We start from the raw sequence: 16,185 nt of genomic DNA on the forward strand, positions 1-16,185 counted from the left end.
AGAATTGTGGGTTGTGTGTGCTTTTAAAGGCAGAAAAAGGAGCTACGTGATTGGTGGGAACATGGCAACGAGAAAAACACGAATAAGTTAGCGGAATGAAAAGTGTTCGTTGATACCTGTGGGATTTAGACTGCCGGTTTGAAAGATGAGCTTTTGTTCAAGAGTTTTCCGGCTTTCCGTGCTACCTAAGTGTAAGGAAAGACCGCAGATTGCCATGTGTTGCTTAAAATGGTTAGGTAAATTAAAATGTCTAGCAGCTGATAATTTCTAAAGAAACTGTTTGGGGCTGCGTCGGTGGGGGTGACGAAATAATTTGAATATATCAACAAAGTTGAAATGGTAAATTGGCTACCGTTACGATTATAAAAGCTGACGTTTCGAGCGTTAGCCCTTCGTCGGAGCGAATAGCAGAATTGTGGGTTGTGTGTGCTTTTAAAGGCAGAAAAAGGAGCTACGTAATTGGTGGGAACATGGCAACGAGAAAAACACGAATAAATTAGTGGAATGAAAAGCGTTCGTTGATACCTGTGGGATTTAGACCGCCGGTTTGAAAGATGAGCTTTTGTTCAAGAGTTTTCCGGCTTTCCGTGCTACCTAAGTGTAAGGAAAGACCGCATATTGCCATGTATTGCTTGGAATGGTTAGGTAAATTAAAATTTCTAGCGACTAGTTTCGATGTGTCCTTGTCATCCCTCTCCACCTCGCGAAGGTGTTCTCGGAATCGGTCGCCTAGTCTTCTGCCTGTTTCGCCGACAATCAATCTGGTTCTAACACACCTGACTTCTTCAAACAACGCTGTGCGAACAGGCGTTTGCGCGCTCTCCGAACACTACTCACAGTGCGTGTTCCAGCATAAATTATCAGTAACATAAACACCAAGCAACTTGTACTTGTGGACGCACTCGTGCAGTTATCACTGACGCATTAAAGCATTTTCCGATGCAAGTTGTTGCCAGAGCAACTCTAGAGTTTGCTTAATCTCTAATTTCAACCTCCTATGTCTGTGACTTAAAAACGAGTTCAGTGATTTCCCCCTTTTTAGTAAATAATATTACCTGGAATTTTGGATTATCGGGTTACTATTTTCCTAAAGTCAAGGGAGGTAAATTGCAGGCGATTTTTCACGATAAATTTTTATGAAAGCCTTGGATACTGTCATTTCCAGACAGAAATATCATCCTTTAGGGCCAGTTAGCTTCACATCTTAACCAATGCATCCAAATAACTTGCTGAGGTCCAGAAAAAACAACAACATAAACCGATAAAAAATAAACGAAACTGGAGCAAACGTGTGGCCAAAAAGACCAGACTGTTTTTCCCCGCAGGAGTCAGTCACTTCCAGCCGGCAGGGGTGGTTAAGAAGGGAGCTCTGTGATTGCTGCTTCCACCAAAATTTACAGGGACAGCGGTATCCGTCAGTGAGGAGTCTCTTTCCCCATTTCCTTCCATTAGGGCTAAGGTTGTGGTACACCGGCTATCAGGAAAGTCTGCAAGGGTAGCCGTACCAAGCGTTCAAGGTTACCATTGACTCCTCCTGGGGAAGTGGGGTGAGAATGGGGGAAATTCTATGTGGACAGAAAGGGGGAATCCCTTTGCCTGCCAAAAACGTCAAATGAGGAAAAAAAGGGGGAAAAAAGAAGAAGGAAAAAAAAATCGCTTTTTCTACACGCTAACTAGAGCTTCCGTTTTGTAATCAATTTTCCAGTTTTTTTCTACTGGATATTTCATGGATAGATACACGACGCAGACACTAACGATAGACATAGTCAACTAGGCTTACACAACGTGTCTTTCAAATTACGAGAAGGTGGCTAACAGTTTTTTCTTTTTTAGCTGTTTGTCCGAAGAAGACAGAATTGCAGCATGTCGATGACATTTGTGTCTGGACGACAGCGTTCAGAACCTACTCAACAAACAGTTCAATCGGTGGGTAGTAGTATAGTCAGGATTAACGTAAACTACAGGGCTTAATCTTAATTTTTATTGATAACATATTAGTTGTTTCAGCTGTCTTTACATTCTCTTTGATCTTAGATGTTTTCCCCGAAAGGTTTTTAGTCTTTGTCAGTTGAATTCGCCGTTTTATGTGCGTTAAATTATCGATATTTAGAATTTTTTTTTTTCACATAAGACTTGCTTTTGACTTTTTTAACTTGAATTTGACTTACGACACATTTTTAATTTCACTTTTATACTTAGATGTATTCAGCAATTTGCTGAATAGTTTGGAGAGCTCGAAGTGGTTTAATTCGTTCCGAATAAATGACAGACGTCTTTATTCTTTAGGAGTTTTGAGAGATAAGACTCGATCTCTCTCTATTTATAAACAAAACTCGTGACGATACCGTAGATCAGCGAAAGGTGAACAACAACTTCAAACGCTTACTATAACTTGTGATGTTTTTAGATGGTACGGTACTAGTAAAACATCACATTGTTTGGCCTCCAGTCGCGTAAGGGTTATTATTACAGCAAGGATATATTTTTTTATTAGGCTTATCTCATGAACACTCAGCTGTGAATAAAAAATATTGAAATCAATTTACTCAAGTGTCCCTTTGTGAGTGATTATCAATCTGAATGTAATGACGTTATCTCATGCATCATATTTTGTGTCTTTCAGCTTCTGGATGAGAATTCACAAATTATTCAGGTGAATTAGGTTACATACATGTGACTGTTGTAGTTCAGTTCATATCCTAGCAAATCAGTGTACATCTGAGTGGCTCCTGTAACAATTATGGGAAAGTGCTCATTTCTTATAGGTATTGCATTTTATTGCATAAATGCCTGGGGTGCTCACAGATTGAATCTGAGTTCAGGCAAGGGACTTAAAGGAGGGGGATTTATTTGGAGACTAAGAGTTATCGAAATAATATAATAATTATAATGACTTCTTTTGTGCCTTTTCTATACAATATTCAAAAGTGAAAGAACTTGAAGGACTCAGTTTGTGAACAAAATCCAGCCTTTGTTAAAAGAATGGGCTTAAGTAAATATAGCTTGCTCGTGAAAACTTGAAAATGGTGTTGTCTCCCCAGAAGTTTTTCAGCATTTGCTCAATGCATCCAAATTGGGACAAACATTCAAGGAAGAATAATGTTACATATAAAGGTGTTTTGCAAGTATTTGGGGATCTTTCTCAACAAAATGGGAAGAAAACAATCTCCGCCTTCCAAATATTGCTGTTAGATAGAAAGTCTAATTTTAAACAAATTACAATGGCAGCAAAACTAAAGTGGTTCTGCTTAAAAATGTCTCATGTTTTGAGCAGTGACGTAATGCTAATTTTAAAGGGATACTTTTAATTCTTGAGTTGGAATGGGGTGTTCAATGAAATATGGTATAAGTGTATAATATCAATTTGTTGCAGTCAATTTGATACTGTTATACAAGAACCTTAATATTCATCATTACAAATTGTCTATCCCTTCTTTAGACTATTGTTGATTATCAGAGTAAAGGGAAAGCATATGAGTGCACACAGTAAGTAGAATTACTTTACAGGGTTTTCATCTAGGTGAAAAAAGATCAAGTCCGTAAGTGAGCTCATCCAGCTGGTAGCTTATCCCAGTTTTCATAGCATAAAGGGACTAAAAAAATCTACCACACCCCTACCCCCACTAGTTTTTCATCAGGCTTTCCTGACAGTTCATCACTGTGTCTGTCACATTTAACTTGGGAGTTGCTCATTTTATTTTCCTTCTATATGTTTGAAATTGTCTGATCATCTTTTTGTTTGTTTGTTTTGTTTTTTCCAGATACCAGCACATTTTGCATCGTAACCTGGTGTACTTGGCAACATTAGCGGACTCAACTCAAAGTATGCAGAACACAATCCCAGTAAGTGAATCATTTGTGAAACAGCCCTTACTGTGTATCATTAGAATTTTGAGTTGTTGTGGCTTTTACTCATCACTAAAGTTTTCACACGAAAGAAAGCCTTGCAAGCTAAATGGCTCAAAGATTTTTTTGTACCTTCAGTTAAATGTAAAAATTCATAGTGCAATTAAGTGTCAGGAACCCCTCGAATTTGACAATAGTACTTTCCAAGCCATGAAAGTCCTGTGATTTGAACTTGATTGATGAAAACTTAATTAAAAAGGTTTTTCTCTGGGAAAAAAAGAATGAGAAATACTCTGATTGACTGTCATTTTCATGTTATTTTTAACCTTTATTTTAAGAGGGTGACACCAAAAAATATTCTCCCCAGTGGCCCTCCAAAACACCCACCCTTCCCACCCCAGGGGAGGACATCCATCACACAGTAATCTCATGTGTGGGAAATTAACGTCTCCTACCCCAACCCTGCAGGAGAAGGGACCTCCATTTATTCGTCCTTATCCGAGAAGACTAGAATATCTAACCATCTCTTGATGTTATATGGTTAATCCTCCATTGGTTATGGAAAAAAGTGTTAGATCAATTAAGTATAAAACATGTTAAAAGTGTCCTAGCCAAAGTACTAGGGCCAGTTTTCTACATCTTTATCTCTTAAATGATTGAGAGCAGTTGAACTCAGAAAGTAATTCTGATTGTGGCTATTTGTCTCTCCTACATGTCGGTTGAAACATAAAATTCTCTTGCTCATGGACGTTCTGTCAACAGGCCCCTGGGTCTCAGAGTGGTTCCAGTAGACCCCCTGCATCTGCAACCCCACCATCTGGGGGTGGTATGCATGGCCTACCTGACATGATGCCAAACTCTGGTACATCCTCAGACATGATGCCAACTTCAGCTGGATTGAATGCTGGAATGCCCTCTGGAATGAATGACCCAATGAAATCCAACATGCCCCCACAACTGGGTGGAATGAGTGGTCCTACCACTGCAAGTTATGGTGCCAGTTCAGTTAGCGGAATGGGACAGTCAACCTCATCCCCTCCCCAGCTTCAGCATCCACCCATGACAGCGCAGAGTCACATGGGCTACCCCAATCCATCTCAAAGCCAACAGAGTCGACCTGTAGCCCCACCCACCATGTCAGGGCCAATGGGAAATTTGCCTCCACAGGTTCCACCCATTCAGTCTCATGCCCCTCCACCTCTGGGTCAACACATGATGTCGCAGAATCAACCACAGTCTCAACAATACATGATGCAGCAGAGGCAGATGCAGTTCAGACAAGGTGCACCACAGCAGGTAACCCAACTGTTTGTTGATGGCAAAGATAGCTTCAATTTTTTAAGTTTTCCATTTGCAATTTATGTTTATTCTATTTCATTCTGTACTATCCTTATTTGTAGGTTTGTCCTCACTTTCAAATAAATGGTCAAACTAAATGTGACAATTATCCCCTTTGAAATGTTGTCTGAAGTCAAATGACACAGTGCAAAAATCATAATGGGCCTTGCTCGCCACAGAGTTTCTGTGAATCAGTGGTAGAACATTGGACACAGAATTCCAAGGTCTGAGGCTTAATTCTTCATGGGGACTCAGAAAAGCATCTTTCTCTATTTCTATACCAAGCTCAAAAGTTAACGTCTATCTTATTCTATTTACGAGATCAAATTTCCCTGAAATTCCAGACACAGTAGAATAACAATGTCATTATTGTTGTGTGATGCACATAGATGCCTCAGCAACAACAGTCCTTGTCACACAGTCACCCTGGATATGGACCACCTAGCTCAGGAGGTATGCCATCAACTGGTATGATGCCAGGGTATCCCTCGCAGCAGCAAACACAGAGATACAATCCTTACAGACAGACTCCTCAGCAACAAGGCTTGTCGCACATACCATACCCAACCCAGCAACAGCCAGGACAGTCAGTAATGGGGCAACAACCACCAATGGGTCAGACACCTGTGGGACAGTCACCTATGCAACAGCCACCTCTTGTGTGACGTGACTTTGTTGCAAGTTTGCGATGTGACACAATTTGTTACAAGATAATGGGAATGAAACAAATTCATGTGGCAGGCATGGTTATGAAAGTGTTACACCCATTTTGATAAGATCTGGATTACAAGTGCCACTGTTTTGATGACTTCCATTCAAGGAAGGTAGCAAAGGAGGGATCCTAACATGAATTTTAGAAAAATTTGTGTCATACATATAGAAGGGAAAACTTTTCAAGTCTCTTCTTGTGTACAAGGTTTCTGGGAAATCTTGGAAGTTTTCACAAAATGAGAGAAAAAGTTCACAGGTCACTTTTATTTCTAGAGGTGGATCACAGCTCAGAACAATTCATGCATCACGTATTAATTTTAGCTCTAATGAGGCATTACATTTAAAACCTTTAGCCACCCTCTTACATCAGCCATAACACAAGGTCTGTTTGTTCACAAGGGGGTTGTAAGAAGACACTTTAAGGGAACAACATCCTATACTAGCATTGCTGGTAGGTTGTTTTATTCATCAGAACTCAGTTTTGACTATCACTCTTTCCTGTCAAATGCTCTGTTGTACTTTTCTTTTTCCCTCCCACTACTTGCCCTTGCATTGGGCTTTAAAAAGAACTTATTGATACAAATGCTTTGCTGTTTGCAAGCCTGGGATAAGAGGTCATTTTGAATATTTAAACTACCTGTAAATAATAGTTTATTAAATACAGAACATTCCATTTTGCTGGTTGCATAAAGGCAAAGTGCGTGGGAATCTGCAGAAATTTTACTTTTAAGTATTTGAGATATTTTGCCTGGGGGAACAGAAGTTTGTCACCCGAGAGGCTGTAATGTCTTTTAGCAACAAACTTTTGCAATTTTCTGTTTAGGCAGAAAATAACAATGGTTGCAACATAATCTTTGTGGATTGTTCAACTTGAGTTTACCAGGAGTTAGTTGTTATGGAGGGATATTTGAAGAGAGTGGAAATAAAAGAATACATTTGACTTGCATGCCAAGTTTCTCATCAGGCATGTTAATTTGTTGGGTTGTCTGTTTGGATCTTCTGTTTGCAACACCAAGTAGTGTTGGAGACTGAGTGGTCTCTCCAAACTAACATAATATCTAAGTAGAACACTCAGTTTGGTTTAGTCAGGCAAAACGTGAAAGAGGCTAAATTTCTCAAATTGGTTTATGTGCAATCTACTGGGATACATAAGCTGGACATGGCACGAGTCCAGGAGGCAGTTGCAAATCAATAACCCAGCAGAGTCCTGATATTTGAAACCATCTCTAGTCCAACTTTATCAGGGCAAGAAAAACAGCCTAAGAAGTGTATCCCATTGTTTGTGATAGTCATTCTGTTAGTCTTAGGAAGCCGTGTTTATAAGAATGGAATATTGTAATGGTTGTGCAACAAAGAAACTCTACTTGACAAAAAAACCAGGATTGCAAGTAACCATTTTAACAAGAGACATTCTCACAGCCATAATTTGACACAGACTTGGAAACAGTTTAATCTTTTTTTTATTTTGGTATGTTCAAATATTTTTAGAAATGCTGGAAGACTAACTTTATTGGAGTTTCTGCCCCAAAGAAAAAAAATCCGTTAAATCAATTTAAATGGTTGAAGGGGTACCTGTTAAGTACTCCTACATTGTATGTGTCAAAAACAGTTACCTACGTTAAAATTCCCTAAATTACCAAATGAAGTTCAAATGGAAGTATTGCAAAAAAACCAGGAATTGCTCAGGACCTTTTTTCCTCTAAAATTGTATCTGTATAGAAAAATTATGCCAATTATACACCATTACATCTGTGATAAATATTTAGTCCAAGACTATCAAAACAATATTCCCAGAATTTTTTTTTGCCTGAAATTAGCATTAATAACAAGAGGGTGATAACAAAAATTTCTGTTCACTGAGGTGGGATCACTTTATAGGGCAAATGTAAAATATGGACATATAACTTTAATGGCATGTAGTATCTTCTGACATTTATTGTACATGTGCGTCTTAGAAATACAGCATGTACAAAATTACGAAAGAACCATATACAGCAATGCATTTATGGTATTTTCTTGTCATTGCACGTCATGTGGCAACTCGACATTTCTACAAGCCTAATCTCTCAAAAGAGTTTAAAGATTAACCACAACATAAGAAACAGCACAGCCTGTGGTCACACCACAATAAGTCACTCTGTTACTCAAAAAAACAAACAAACAAACAAAAAACCCCAAGAAAATTAAAGACAAAAACCAATTTTTTCCAATTGATTTTCTGTCGCCTTATGCTTTAGCAGCTGCTTCCTCTTCTCCTCCCTGAAAAATCAAGATGTTACAAAAAGAACTAATTAAATTTCCATAACAGCGTCACTGTTTCCACAGCCCTTTAAAAGAAGATGTCAAGATAGGGAGAATAGTTAAATAGGGAAATGGTGCAGAGCCCACATATTTGCCCAGGGTACAAAAAAAATAACATTGAGCAAATTCAATTCAAAATGCAATATTAATAAAAAAATGCAATAGAAATAATAATAATAGTAATAATGATAATGTAATGATAAAAAAAAATTATAACAATAATAATGAATAGGTACTTTGGATACCCGAAATACCTATTTTTTTTTTAATTTCTTGAGGGTTTTTTTTTCCTCTATAGTTAACGGGCTACACTCGTGTGCCCTGTCATACTATTCTTACTCGAGATAGCATGCAAAAGTTTTAAACTGCTGCATAATAAATAAGATATGAAAAAGACATCTGTGAGAAGATGATCAATTTTTAGCTCTGTATTTGTTTTTATTCCTCATTTGTAACTCAGATTTTTTTCTTTGTCCCATGGTTGAGACAAAACAAACAAAATGTTTTCTTTGTGACAACTGTTCTGTTGATTCCACTGGTGCATGCAGGTGGGTAACAAGAAATCAACACTAAAAAGGCAACTGTCTACCACTATATTGAAGTTTTATGTTTGGTCAAACTGAACTAATCTCTACCTTGTTACCCAATTGAAATTTACCATGGAATCTTCCTGTTATGCCAACTTGATCTCACAGCCAAGGGTTTGCACCCCAAAATTTATAATCAGGTTATGTCCTGCTGCTATGTATAAATGTAGGTTAACTTTGTTAAACACACCACATTGTCACAACAATAGAAAATTAATCATGCTTCTCTCTCTCGCCCTAAACAAAAACCATAACAATTTCCTACCATGGATGGTCTATTGGGTAGATTTCTTGGAAATTTGTCATTGCCATTAATGGGTTGATCTGTATAGGATCTTAAGCGGTCCCCTCTAAAACCACCACGCCCACCACGCCAGCCTCCACGTCCTCCTTGACTACTGCCATCTCGTCCTTGATACCTATTTCCACCCCTGCCACCTCTGTAGCCTCCACGACCTCTCCCTCTTCCTCTCCCTCGACCTCCACGTCGCATGCCACCAGTTACTCCAAAGGTCTCCATGTTTACCTTGCGTTCTTGTTGCCACGAAGGGTGAGCCCTGAGAATAGAAATCAATGTCTAAAATCACTCATTAACACTCCATTAAACACGTGTTAAATGTCAACTATAAACCAATGCAGCATTCACAAGTCAAACACATACCACTGCAAGGAAGGTGGGGTAAAGTTATACCAAATGAAAGACCTTACCGTCTATTTTTGTCTCTATCATTTGCCTCGCAAGAAATACTGTCAAAAAAGGATTTGGAACAGTCATAATACGTGAGAGGGCTTGAAGGCTGAACATCATTAACATAGTTTTCTGGTGTACTGTTTGCTTTACTGTCATCCTAGAAATGAGAACTTATCATTAGTCACACAGTCAATGTTTGGTTTAGTCAGAAACAGGGATGTAGATAATAGCCAGAAGCTGAGAAAATTACCCGGCTGTGAACGCAATTTTTCCGGCTGTAAAGCACTACTTCTTTCTCCAAAATGTTTTTAAATGTAGTCAGAAGATTTTTATTTATTTATTTTGTTTGTTTACACCTTCATTGCTGTCTCCCCTGAACTGAAAGGATTGTAAACACTCCATTTAGTGTGACGATCGCATCATTTGCATTGCATCGTCCATTTTGCAGGCTCAATGGCCAGTGCTATTTAATAATAATAAACGTTAATTGAAGCTCCCCCCCTAGGGGGTTTTCAGCTACAATGTAGACTAATTAAGAGCTTAAAAATCCCCACTGGCAGGTGGCAGACCAGTGGGCTATTTACAGAGCGCAGCCGAGGAGTTGTACTAGGGGGCAACCAAGAAGAAATCCAGTGAGTGGCAGGGTGTAGGACTTGAACCCGGGACACCGGATTACAAGTCCAGCACCCTAACCACTCGGCCACGCCACCTCCTACATTTGTATTTGTCCTTTATGTATGTGAAATAATGAATAAAAATACCCAAATACCCGCCTATCATTGCTAGATTCCCACCTGTTAAAAACTTTAGCTACATCCCTGAGAAAAATAACTTTGAGAATATATTTACAACTCTTTGAATCTAAACAACTGAAGGTACAAAGGTTAGGAGAGCATTCCAACCTTATCACACTTTCCTTCTAGTTAGAGATTCACTCCCATCAGTGCATGAAAGCAAGGTCTTTTCTTTTTTTAAGGTGGCTCATACCGGTTTTCATCTTTTTGATCGTTTGTAACTTTGAAAGAATACAACAGAAAGACTGACTAAGGCCAGTTGAACACTTTTACGGGATTGAATTACACAATCATTGGTTATCCAAAAACAAGTGTCATTTCGTCACTAGCAGTTTCCATGGCAATGCTTTCATAGGCTTATTCAGACACATTTTTTAGCTTGTGGCTTAAATAATTCGAAAACTAACCCGGTGACCCCCTGATTTTTTTCAGTGATTGCTTTTGGCACTTGAAAAGGAAATACACAAAGATTTTTAAAAAATTATACGGAGCGGAATTTCAGAAAATCTACAAAAAGGGCAATTTTCACACATCGCAAATTTCCTTCCGTAGAATTTTCTAGTTTTTTTTCTGATGATTCCTTTCGACGTTATTATCATATTGGAACAATAAAAAGAAGGGGTCACCGGACTTGTTTTCATGCAATAGCTTTAGTGAGTTTAGCAATTTCCACCCACGTTCTTGCGCATTTAAAAATCTGGATTCTAAAGATCGACATTTGCTCATGATCTGTTTTAGCTACCGCTGACAATTGCGTGTGCTTGCGCGAGCACCTACGATCTGATGTTTACAGACGTTTACTGCTAAGAAAATCATTAAACAGCCGTCAGAGACAGCCTCCCGAGCTCATCTTAAAAATCCTACACATGACTTCTGGCTATATCATATTATTTCCTTGAAGTTTCAAAGTCTTCTTCCACTTCAGGTAGATTATCGTTCACTTGAGTTCTTCTTTTTTCGCCGTCACAAGATTTCATATCGGTTGAATATTTCTTTTAAATGTGAAGTGAAGCAACCTTTACTTCTCCGAAAATCGTCTTCGTTATCTTAGTTTCTATCTCCTGCATTCAAAGTGGCCGCTCAACACATCAAATACAACCTCTTAGGTAAACTTCTCACAAAAGTAGAAAAAATTCCACGCGCAGCCATCTTTGTTTTGAATTTTCATCTTTTGATCTTGCGCTTCTTTTGCACCTTTCTCTCGCGTGCGTCATGCAAGAGTAACCTGTTTCCCACGTGAGGAAACTGGTACGAGCCACCTTAAGTCCTTTTTTAGGGTTGAAGTTTGGCATATGCTGTTTCTGAAATATCAATTTTTTTTAAATGGACTAGCACAACTTCAACAACAACACTGATACCTATTGTAATGAGTTATTTTAGTCTGGATCATGATCATCAAGCAACTCCTTTTTTACTAAAGCAGTGAAACAAATTGTTTCCAACAACTGCCCACTTAAGAGGTTTGACCACATAACAAAGGACTGTCAAAATGCATCCTAGCTAATCTATATTAATAGGAAAAGAAGTATTTCTTTGAGATTCAGTATCTTTAAGATCCCTTATTCATAAGCAAATAGTTTTTGGCCAACAAACATCATTCTTAACGAATATATGAAAATACATATATCTGAACTGCAGTTATGTATCTGCGGTTATATATCTGAACTGCGGTTATGAAACGTATATGTGCACAATCCTAAGGATTGCGCACATATACAAAACATCATTCTCATATACAAAATCAATACATGCCTACCAATGAAAGAAAGAATACTTAATTACCTCGTCTTTCAACCTTAGGTTTTCATGGAGTTTTTGCTGTAGTTCCTCCTCAATTTCTTCTTTATTGAACTTAGCATTTGAACTCTCAAAATCAAACTCGCCGTCAAAATTAACAGGACCACCAACTGTTCGTGGTTTATTGACTCTTGGGCCAGATCCTCTTCCCTGTGGACGACGATTACCAGCTACAAAAAAAATTTTGGCACTAGGTGAGATCATGAATGCTGCAATTACCAGGAAACTTTCACAAGGAAACTCAACGAAGGGTTACAACTGCACCAAAAATTCCAATTCCTTTCAATAATCCATTTTCAGTTAAAGAGTTCAAAATCCAAAATAAACCCAAACTTTAATGAATCAAAATACCATAAAAACCCGCAGATAAGCTGCACTTTTTCCCCCAAAAATCGTTGCTAGAAATTGGAGGTGTGGGTTGTCTGTGGGAACTTCAAAAAGTGTCGTAAATGTCAATTTTTTAATGTTCCGTTCATGTTCTTGTTATAATGCAAAAATCTATGGAAAAACTGTGTTGAATGAAAAAATTCCTCTCAAACAAATACCAGAAAAAGATAAATCTTATGTCAAAGTTGGTAGAAATGATTTTCATTATGTTTAAGTGCTTAAATTGTGGGTAAGACTTTGAAGCATTTTCCACTGCAATGTTGATAGTGAGTTTCCATTCGATGAACAGTGGATGAAGAAGACTTCTCAAGACCTGACTTTGGATTTCTTTTTATTTCTTTCAAAAAACTTTTTCTCCAAAATTTGAGCTGCTATATTAAGGGTATAGCTTATCTGTGGGTGCGGCTTGTCTCCAGGTTTTTACGATAATGGAATTCTAGGGGTTGGAGTGTAGTTGCATCCCCAGAGACCCAGGGGCTGGGAATCGATTTCAAGTTAAGGGCAGAAGAGCCCCTGGGGACATTGTCTTACAAGACTAGTTCCAAATGGTCGCAGTCGTTCTCGCATCTGATTGGTGCCAGAAAATCTTTGTGTTTTTCTGCCCAATCAGAGTTCTCTGCAACTTTGGCCATATTGTAAAGACTTTACTACAAAGCAATGATTAGAATTTGATGCCTACAGAAAGCTACATAAGTGTAAGCACCAGTTGCTTGCCATACCTGCGTGGCCCGTGCGACGAAATAACTTCACGGGATTGGAAAAGTTTCAGTCACAACAAATTGTACAAAAAATCTAAAAAGATTTAAGCTTACATCTCATCTAACGTTTAAAGTGACAGATCAATGCCTGTAACCACTATGTTTTATACGAACCTCGCAAACTTTTAAACACGTTCTCTTGTGATACCTGCGAAAGTATTCAGTATAATTTCCGGTAAGATTTCGCGGACAATCTGATCGATTTCTCTTACATTGTGTGCTGAGACTGAAACTTTTCACCTCGGGCAAAGCTTCATTGCACGGCCCAAACAAACATAGCAAGCAACAGAGCTTGTTGTATATGTGCGTGTTAAAACACACAAAAGGACACTTCATTCTGATTGGGCAGAAAAACACAAAGATTTTCTGGCACCAATCAGATGCCAGAACGACTGTAACCGTTTGGAACTAGTCTTGTAAGACAATGTCCTCAGGGGCTCTTCTGCCCTTAACTTGAAATCGACTCACAGCCCCTGGGTCTCCGAGGATGGTGTAGTTGTAGCTTCCAAACAGTTATAGCAGGGATTAAATTGTTTGTTTTTAAAGGTAGTTTTTAAGGTCTACAATAGAAGTGTGAAACATTTGGTACAAAAGCATTGTTGCTCAACTGTTTTCTCTTGTAAAAATTTGTGCCTTTCTCCATCTTTCAGTAAATTCCAGAAATGATTACTGGCCTCATAGCTTACTTCAAGACAAGCCAGGTGGTGAACAGAATTCTGCATTACACAATTTTTAACATTTAGTATTTTTCTGCTTCCTTTACTTTTTTTTTTTAAGTTTGATGACTCTAATTTTATTTCAGTAAAATTAGTCACTTATAACCTTTTAAAAGTTTCACTCAACTCTCAAATTTGACTGATTCCAAATTTACCTTCGGTGAACCCTACAATACTCTTGTTGAATCACAAGAATCTGCACTCAATCAACAATTCAGTTTTGGAGAGGACCAAAAATCCATAAAAAGAGATTAACATATAACACATTCAATAAGAGATCATTCAGTGAAACCACAGTTCACTTAGTGGGGTGAACAATAGGGTCTTTAAGTCAAATATGAAATGATTCCAGCTAAATGAAAGCATTGTCATTACTAACTTCAGTGCAGGCAAGTTTGATTGTATAATCATTAAAATATTATGTTTCCCATACCTTGTCTCTGTTTCTGAGGTTCATTGGACTGAGTTTCTTCTGGAGGGTCTTTGTTAGAAGTTTCCTTATCATTAACCTCTTGTTTCTTCTTCTCTTGTGGTGCAGCTGTTTTGTCTTGGGAGCCTCTCCTGGACGATGGTCTAGAATTTGGTTTCTTCTTTGGCTGAACTGTTTGAGCTCCATGCTGAGCTGTGCTTTTATCATGAGCCGTACCCACCTTGTTGTCCTCTGTTTTGGAGGTGGATGCTACAGGTGTCACAGTTTCTGGAGATGGTGAATGACCACGAGACAAAGGCACATGTTGAACTGTTGGTGGGGTGGGTATCCTTGGAGGCATCATTGGACCAGCTGGCATCATTGATGGATGTTGCGGGAATTGGCCTGGCATTGGTCTGTGTTGCTGTGTGTAACCACCATATGGTGTGCCAAATGGACCATACGTGGTTGGGTGAGATGGGAATGATACAGGAGGAGGGAAATGAGAATAGCCGGGAGTTGGAAGTCTTGAATTACCAGACTAAGAAAAAAATCAAAATGGTTATTAGAAAGTAAACACTCTCATAAACATGTAAATCACTGGAAAATGTAAAAATGGAATGAGTGGTTATATATTGAAGCAACTCACCCAGAGGGTATTTGTAGTCACCTTGTGCCACAAAAACAGGGATTCACTCCGATCAAATGAGAAAAATTTGGTTTGTTAGCTGACTTAATTTCTACCTTTGTTTTTACTTACCAAAACCTTTAACTAATGTTTGTTTTACAATGACTCATTCAATTTTGTTTTCAACTCCCACGATTGAACTCCACTCGCCTATCCTGTTTACGTTCATATCCATATTCCTTAGCTTAGTAAACACTACATCTTATTTCGTTTGCTAAATATTCCGCTTTCGATATGACTAGGTACAGCTTGACTGTTCTGTTGCTTGAACTCGTTCGTTGACGCAGTGCCTACATAACATTAAATTCGATCGATCGAATCATTAAGGCGAGCATAAGTTCCTAATATTTTTTTCAACACTAAATTTCTGTCACGTAATTATATATAATTTTTACTCGTACGGTGTAAATATGGCGTTTGTGGGAGGACTTATACAGGCATATCAAGCTCAATCCGTTAAATCGATGAAAAAGTTTATGATTTAAGTACGATATAAAACCACTGACTAACGCATTAGTTTTATTGTATTTCACAAGCCGGAACTGCAAGTGGAATGCATTGTTGTTGTCAACTGATTTCCGTCACTTGATTTGAAACGGAGACTTCGCTACAAACTACGCATTACACCGGCTTTCTGCATGGCATACCTGGACAATAGCTGGGTCCTGAGATAAATGCGACTCAGCACTTATAACAGTTAGGTCTTTGATGTCTTGTCCTCGAAAAACGATGTACTCGTAAACTTCGTCCCTAGGAGGAACTTTTTTGGGCGCCTCTCGGTCTTCCGTTCCAAACGAACGCACTGCAAACAAAGCAAAGGGAAGAACACGTTAAAGAAAAAACTTGCAACGTACGGAACAAAACCAAAAAAACACAAGAAAAACTAACCCTGTGCTAACGTCACGACAGACTCCTTGGTGTCAATAGAGTACAAAATTCCCTCATATCTAATTTCCGACTTAGAAATTAAGCTTATTTTAGTGCCAAGGTAAGGAGTTCCCGAAGACATTGCTGGAAAGAGGAGATATAGGTGAAACTATACAAGGATGGCCTAGGATGGCCGGGATTTAATTTAAGGTCACTTGTCTGTCAGCTGAAAGCAATATGGCTGCGCAGGATGAAAGTGTTTTCTTCAAAGAAGTGTGGGAAAGAGTGACGTCAT

General features: G+C 38.5%; 2 protein-coding genes across 2 annotated transcripts; one reads left to right on the forward strand and one right to left on the reverse strand.

Annotated features, from left to right (window-relative positions):
- The first annotated feature begins 1,770 nt into the window (after positions 1-1,770).
- On the forward strand, positions 1,771-6,841 carry LOC111337015 (uncharacterized). The gene is made up of 6 exons (XM_022943231.2): positions 1,771-1,926; positions 2,624-2,653; positions 3,440-3,486; positions 3,762-3,843; positions 4,609-5,142; positions 5,574-6,841. Exons 1-6 carry the CDS (start codon positions 1,864-1,866, stop codon positions 5,847-5,849), a joined length of 1,032 nt encoding a protein of 343 aa, XP_022798966.1. The 5' UTR covers positions 1,771-1,863; the 3' UTR covers positions 5,850-6,841.
- A 496-nt stretch (positions 6,842-7,337) lies between these two features.
- Positions 7,338-16,167, reverse strand: LOC111337014 (protein LSM14 homolog B). Its single transcript, XM_022943230.2, has 7 exons — positions 15,912-16,167; positions 15,671-15,825; positions 14,360-14,876; positions 12,051-12,235; positions 9,492-9,631; positions 9,049-9,340; positions 7,338-8,154 (listed from the first exon to the last, which is right to left on the reverse strand). The coding sequence occupies exons 1-7, from the start codon at positions 16,030-16,032 to the stop codon at positions 8,122-8,124; spliced, it is 1,443 nt and encodes a 480-aa protein (XP_022798965.2). The 5' UTR covers positions 16,033-16,167; the 3' UTR covers positions 7,338-8,121.
- Positions 16,168-16,185: the final 18 nt, after the last annotated feature.

The sequence above is a fragment of the Stylophora pistillata genome, chromosome 3, assembly GCF_964205215.1.
Source record: "Stylophora pistillata chromosome 3, jaStyPist1.2, whole genome shotgun sequence".
NCBI classification, from domain to species: domain Eukaryota; kingdom Metazoa; phylum Cnidaria; class Anthozoa; order Scleractinia; family Pocilloporidae; genus Stylophora; species Stylophora pistillata.

What these genes read in the sequence shown, in the direction of transcription:
- LOC111337015 (XM_022943231.2), top strand. Translation starts at nt 1,864, where the DNA reads ATGTCGATGACATTTGTGTCTGGACGACAGCGTTCAGAACCTACTCAA. An exon ending in GTATGCAGAACACAATCCCA is followed by an intron (nt 3,844 to 4,608) that starts GTAAGTGAATCA and finishes TTCTGTCAACAG; the next exon opens with GCCCCTGGGTCTCAGAGTGG. An exon ending in GACAAGGTGCACCACAGCAG is followed by an intron (nt 5,143 to 5,573) that starts GTAACCCAACTG and finishes TGATGCACATAG; the next exon opens with ATGCCTCAGCAACAACAGTC.
- LOC111337014 (XM_022943230.2), bottom strand. Translation starts at nt 16,032, where the DNA reads ATGTCTTCGGGAACTCCTTACCTTGGCACTAAAATAAGCTTAATTTCT. An exon ending in ACCTAAGGTTGAAAGACGAG is followed by an intron (nt 9,632 to 12,050) that starts GTAATTAAGTAT and finishes TCTCATTTCTAG; the next exon opens with GATGACAGTAAAGCAAACAG. An exon ending in GATAGAGACAAAAATAGACG is followed by an intron (nt 9,341 to 9,491) that starts GTAAGGTCTTTC and finishes TTCTATTCTCAG; the next exon opens with GGCTCACCCTTCGTGGCAAC.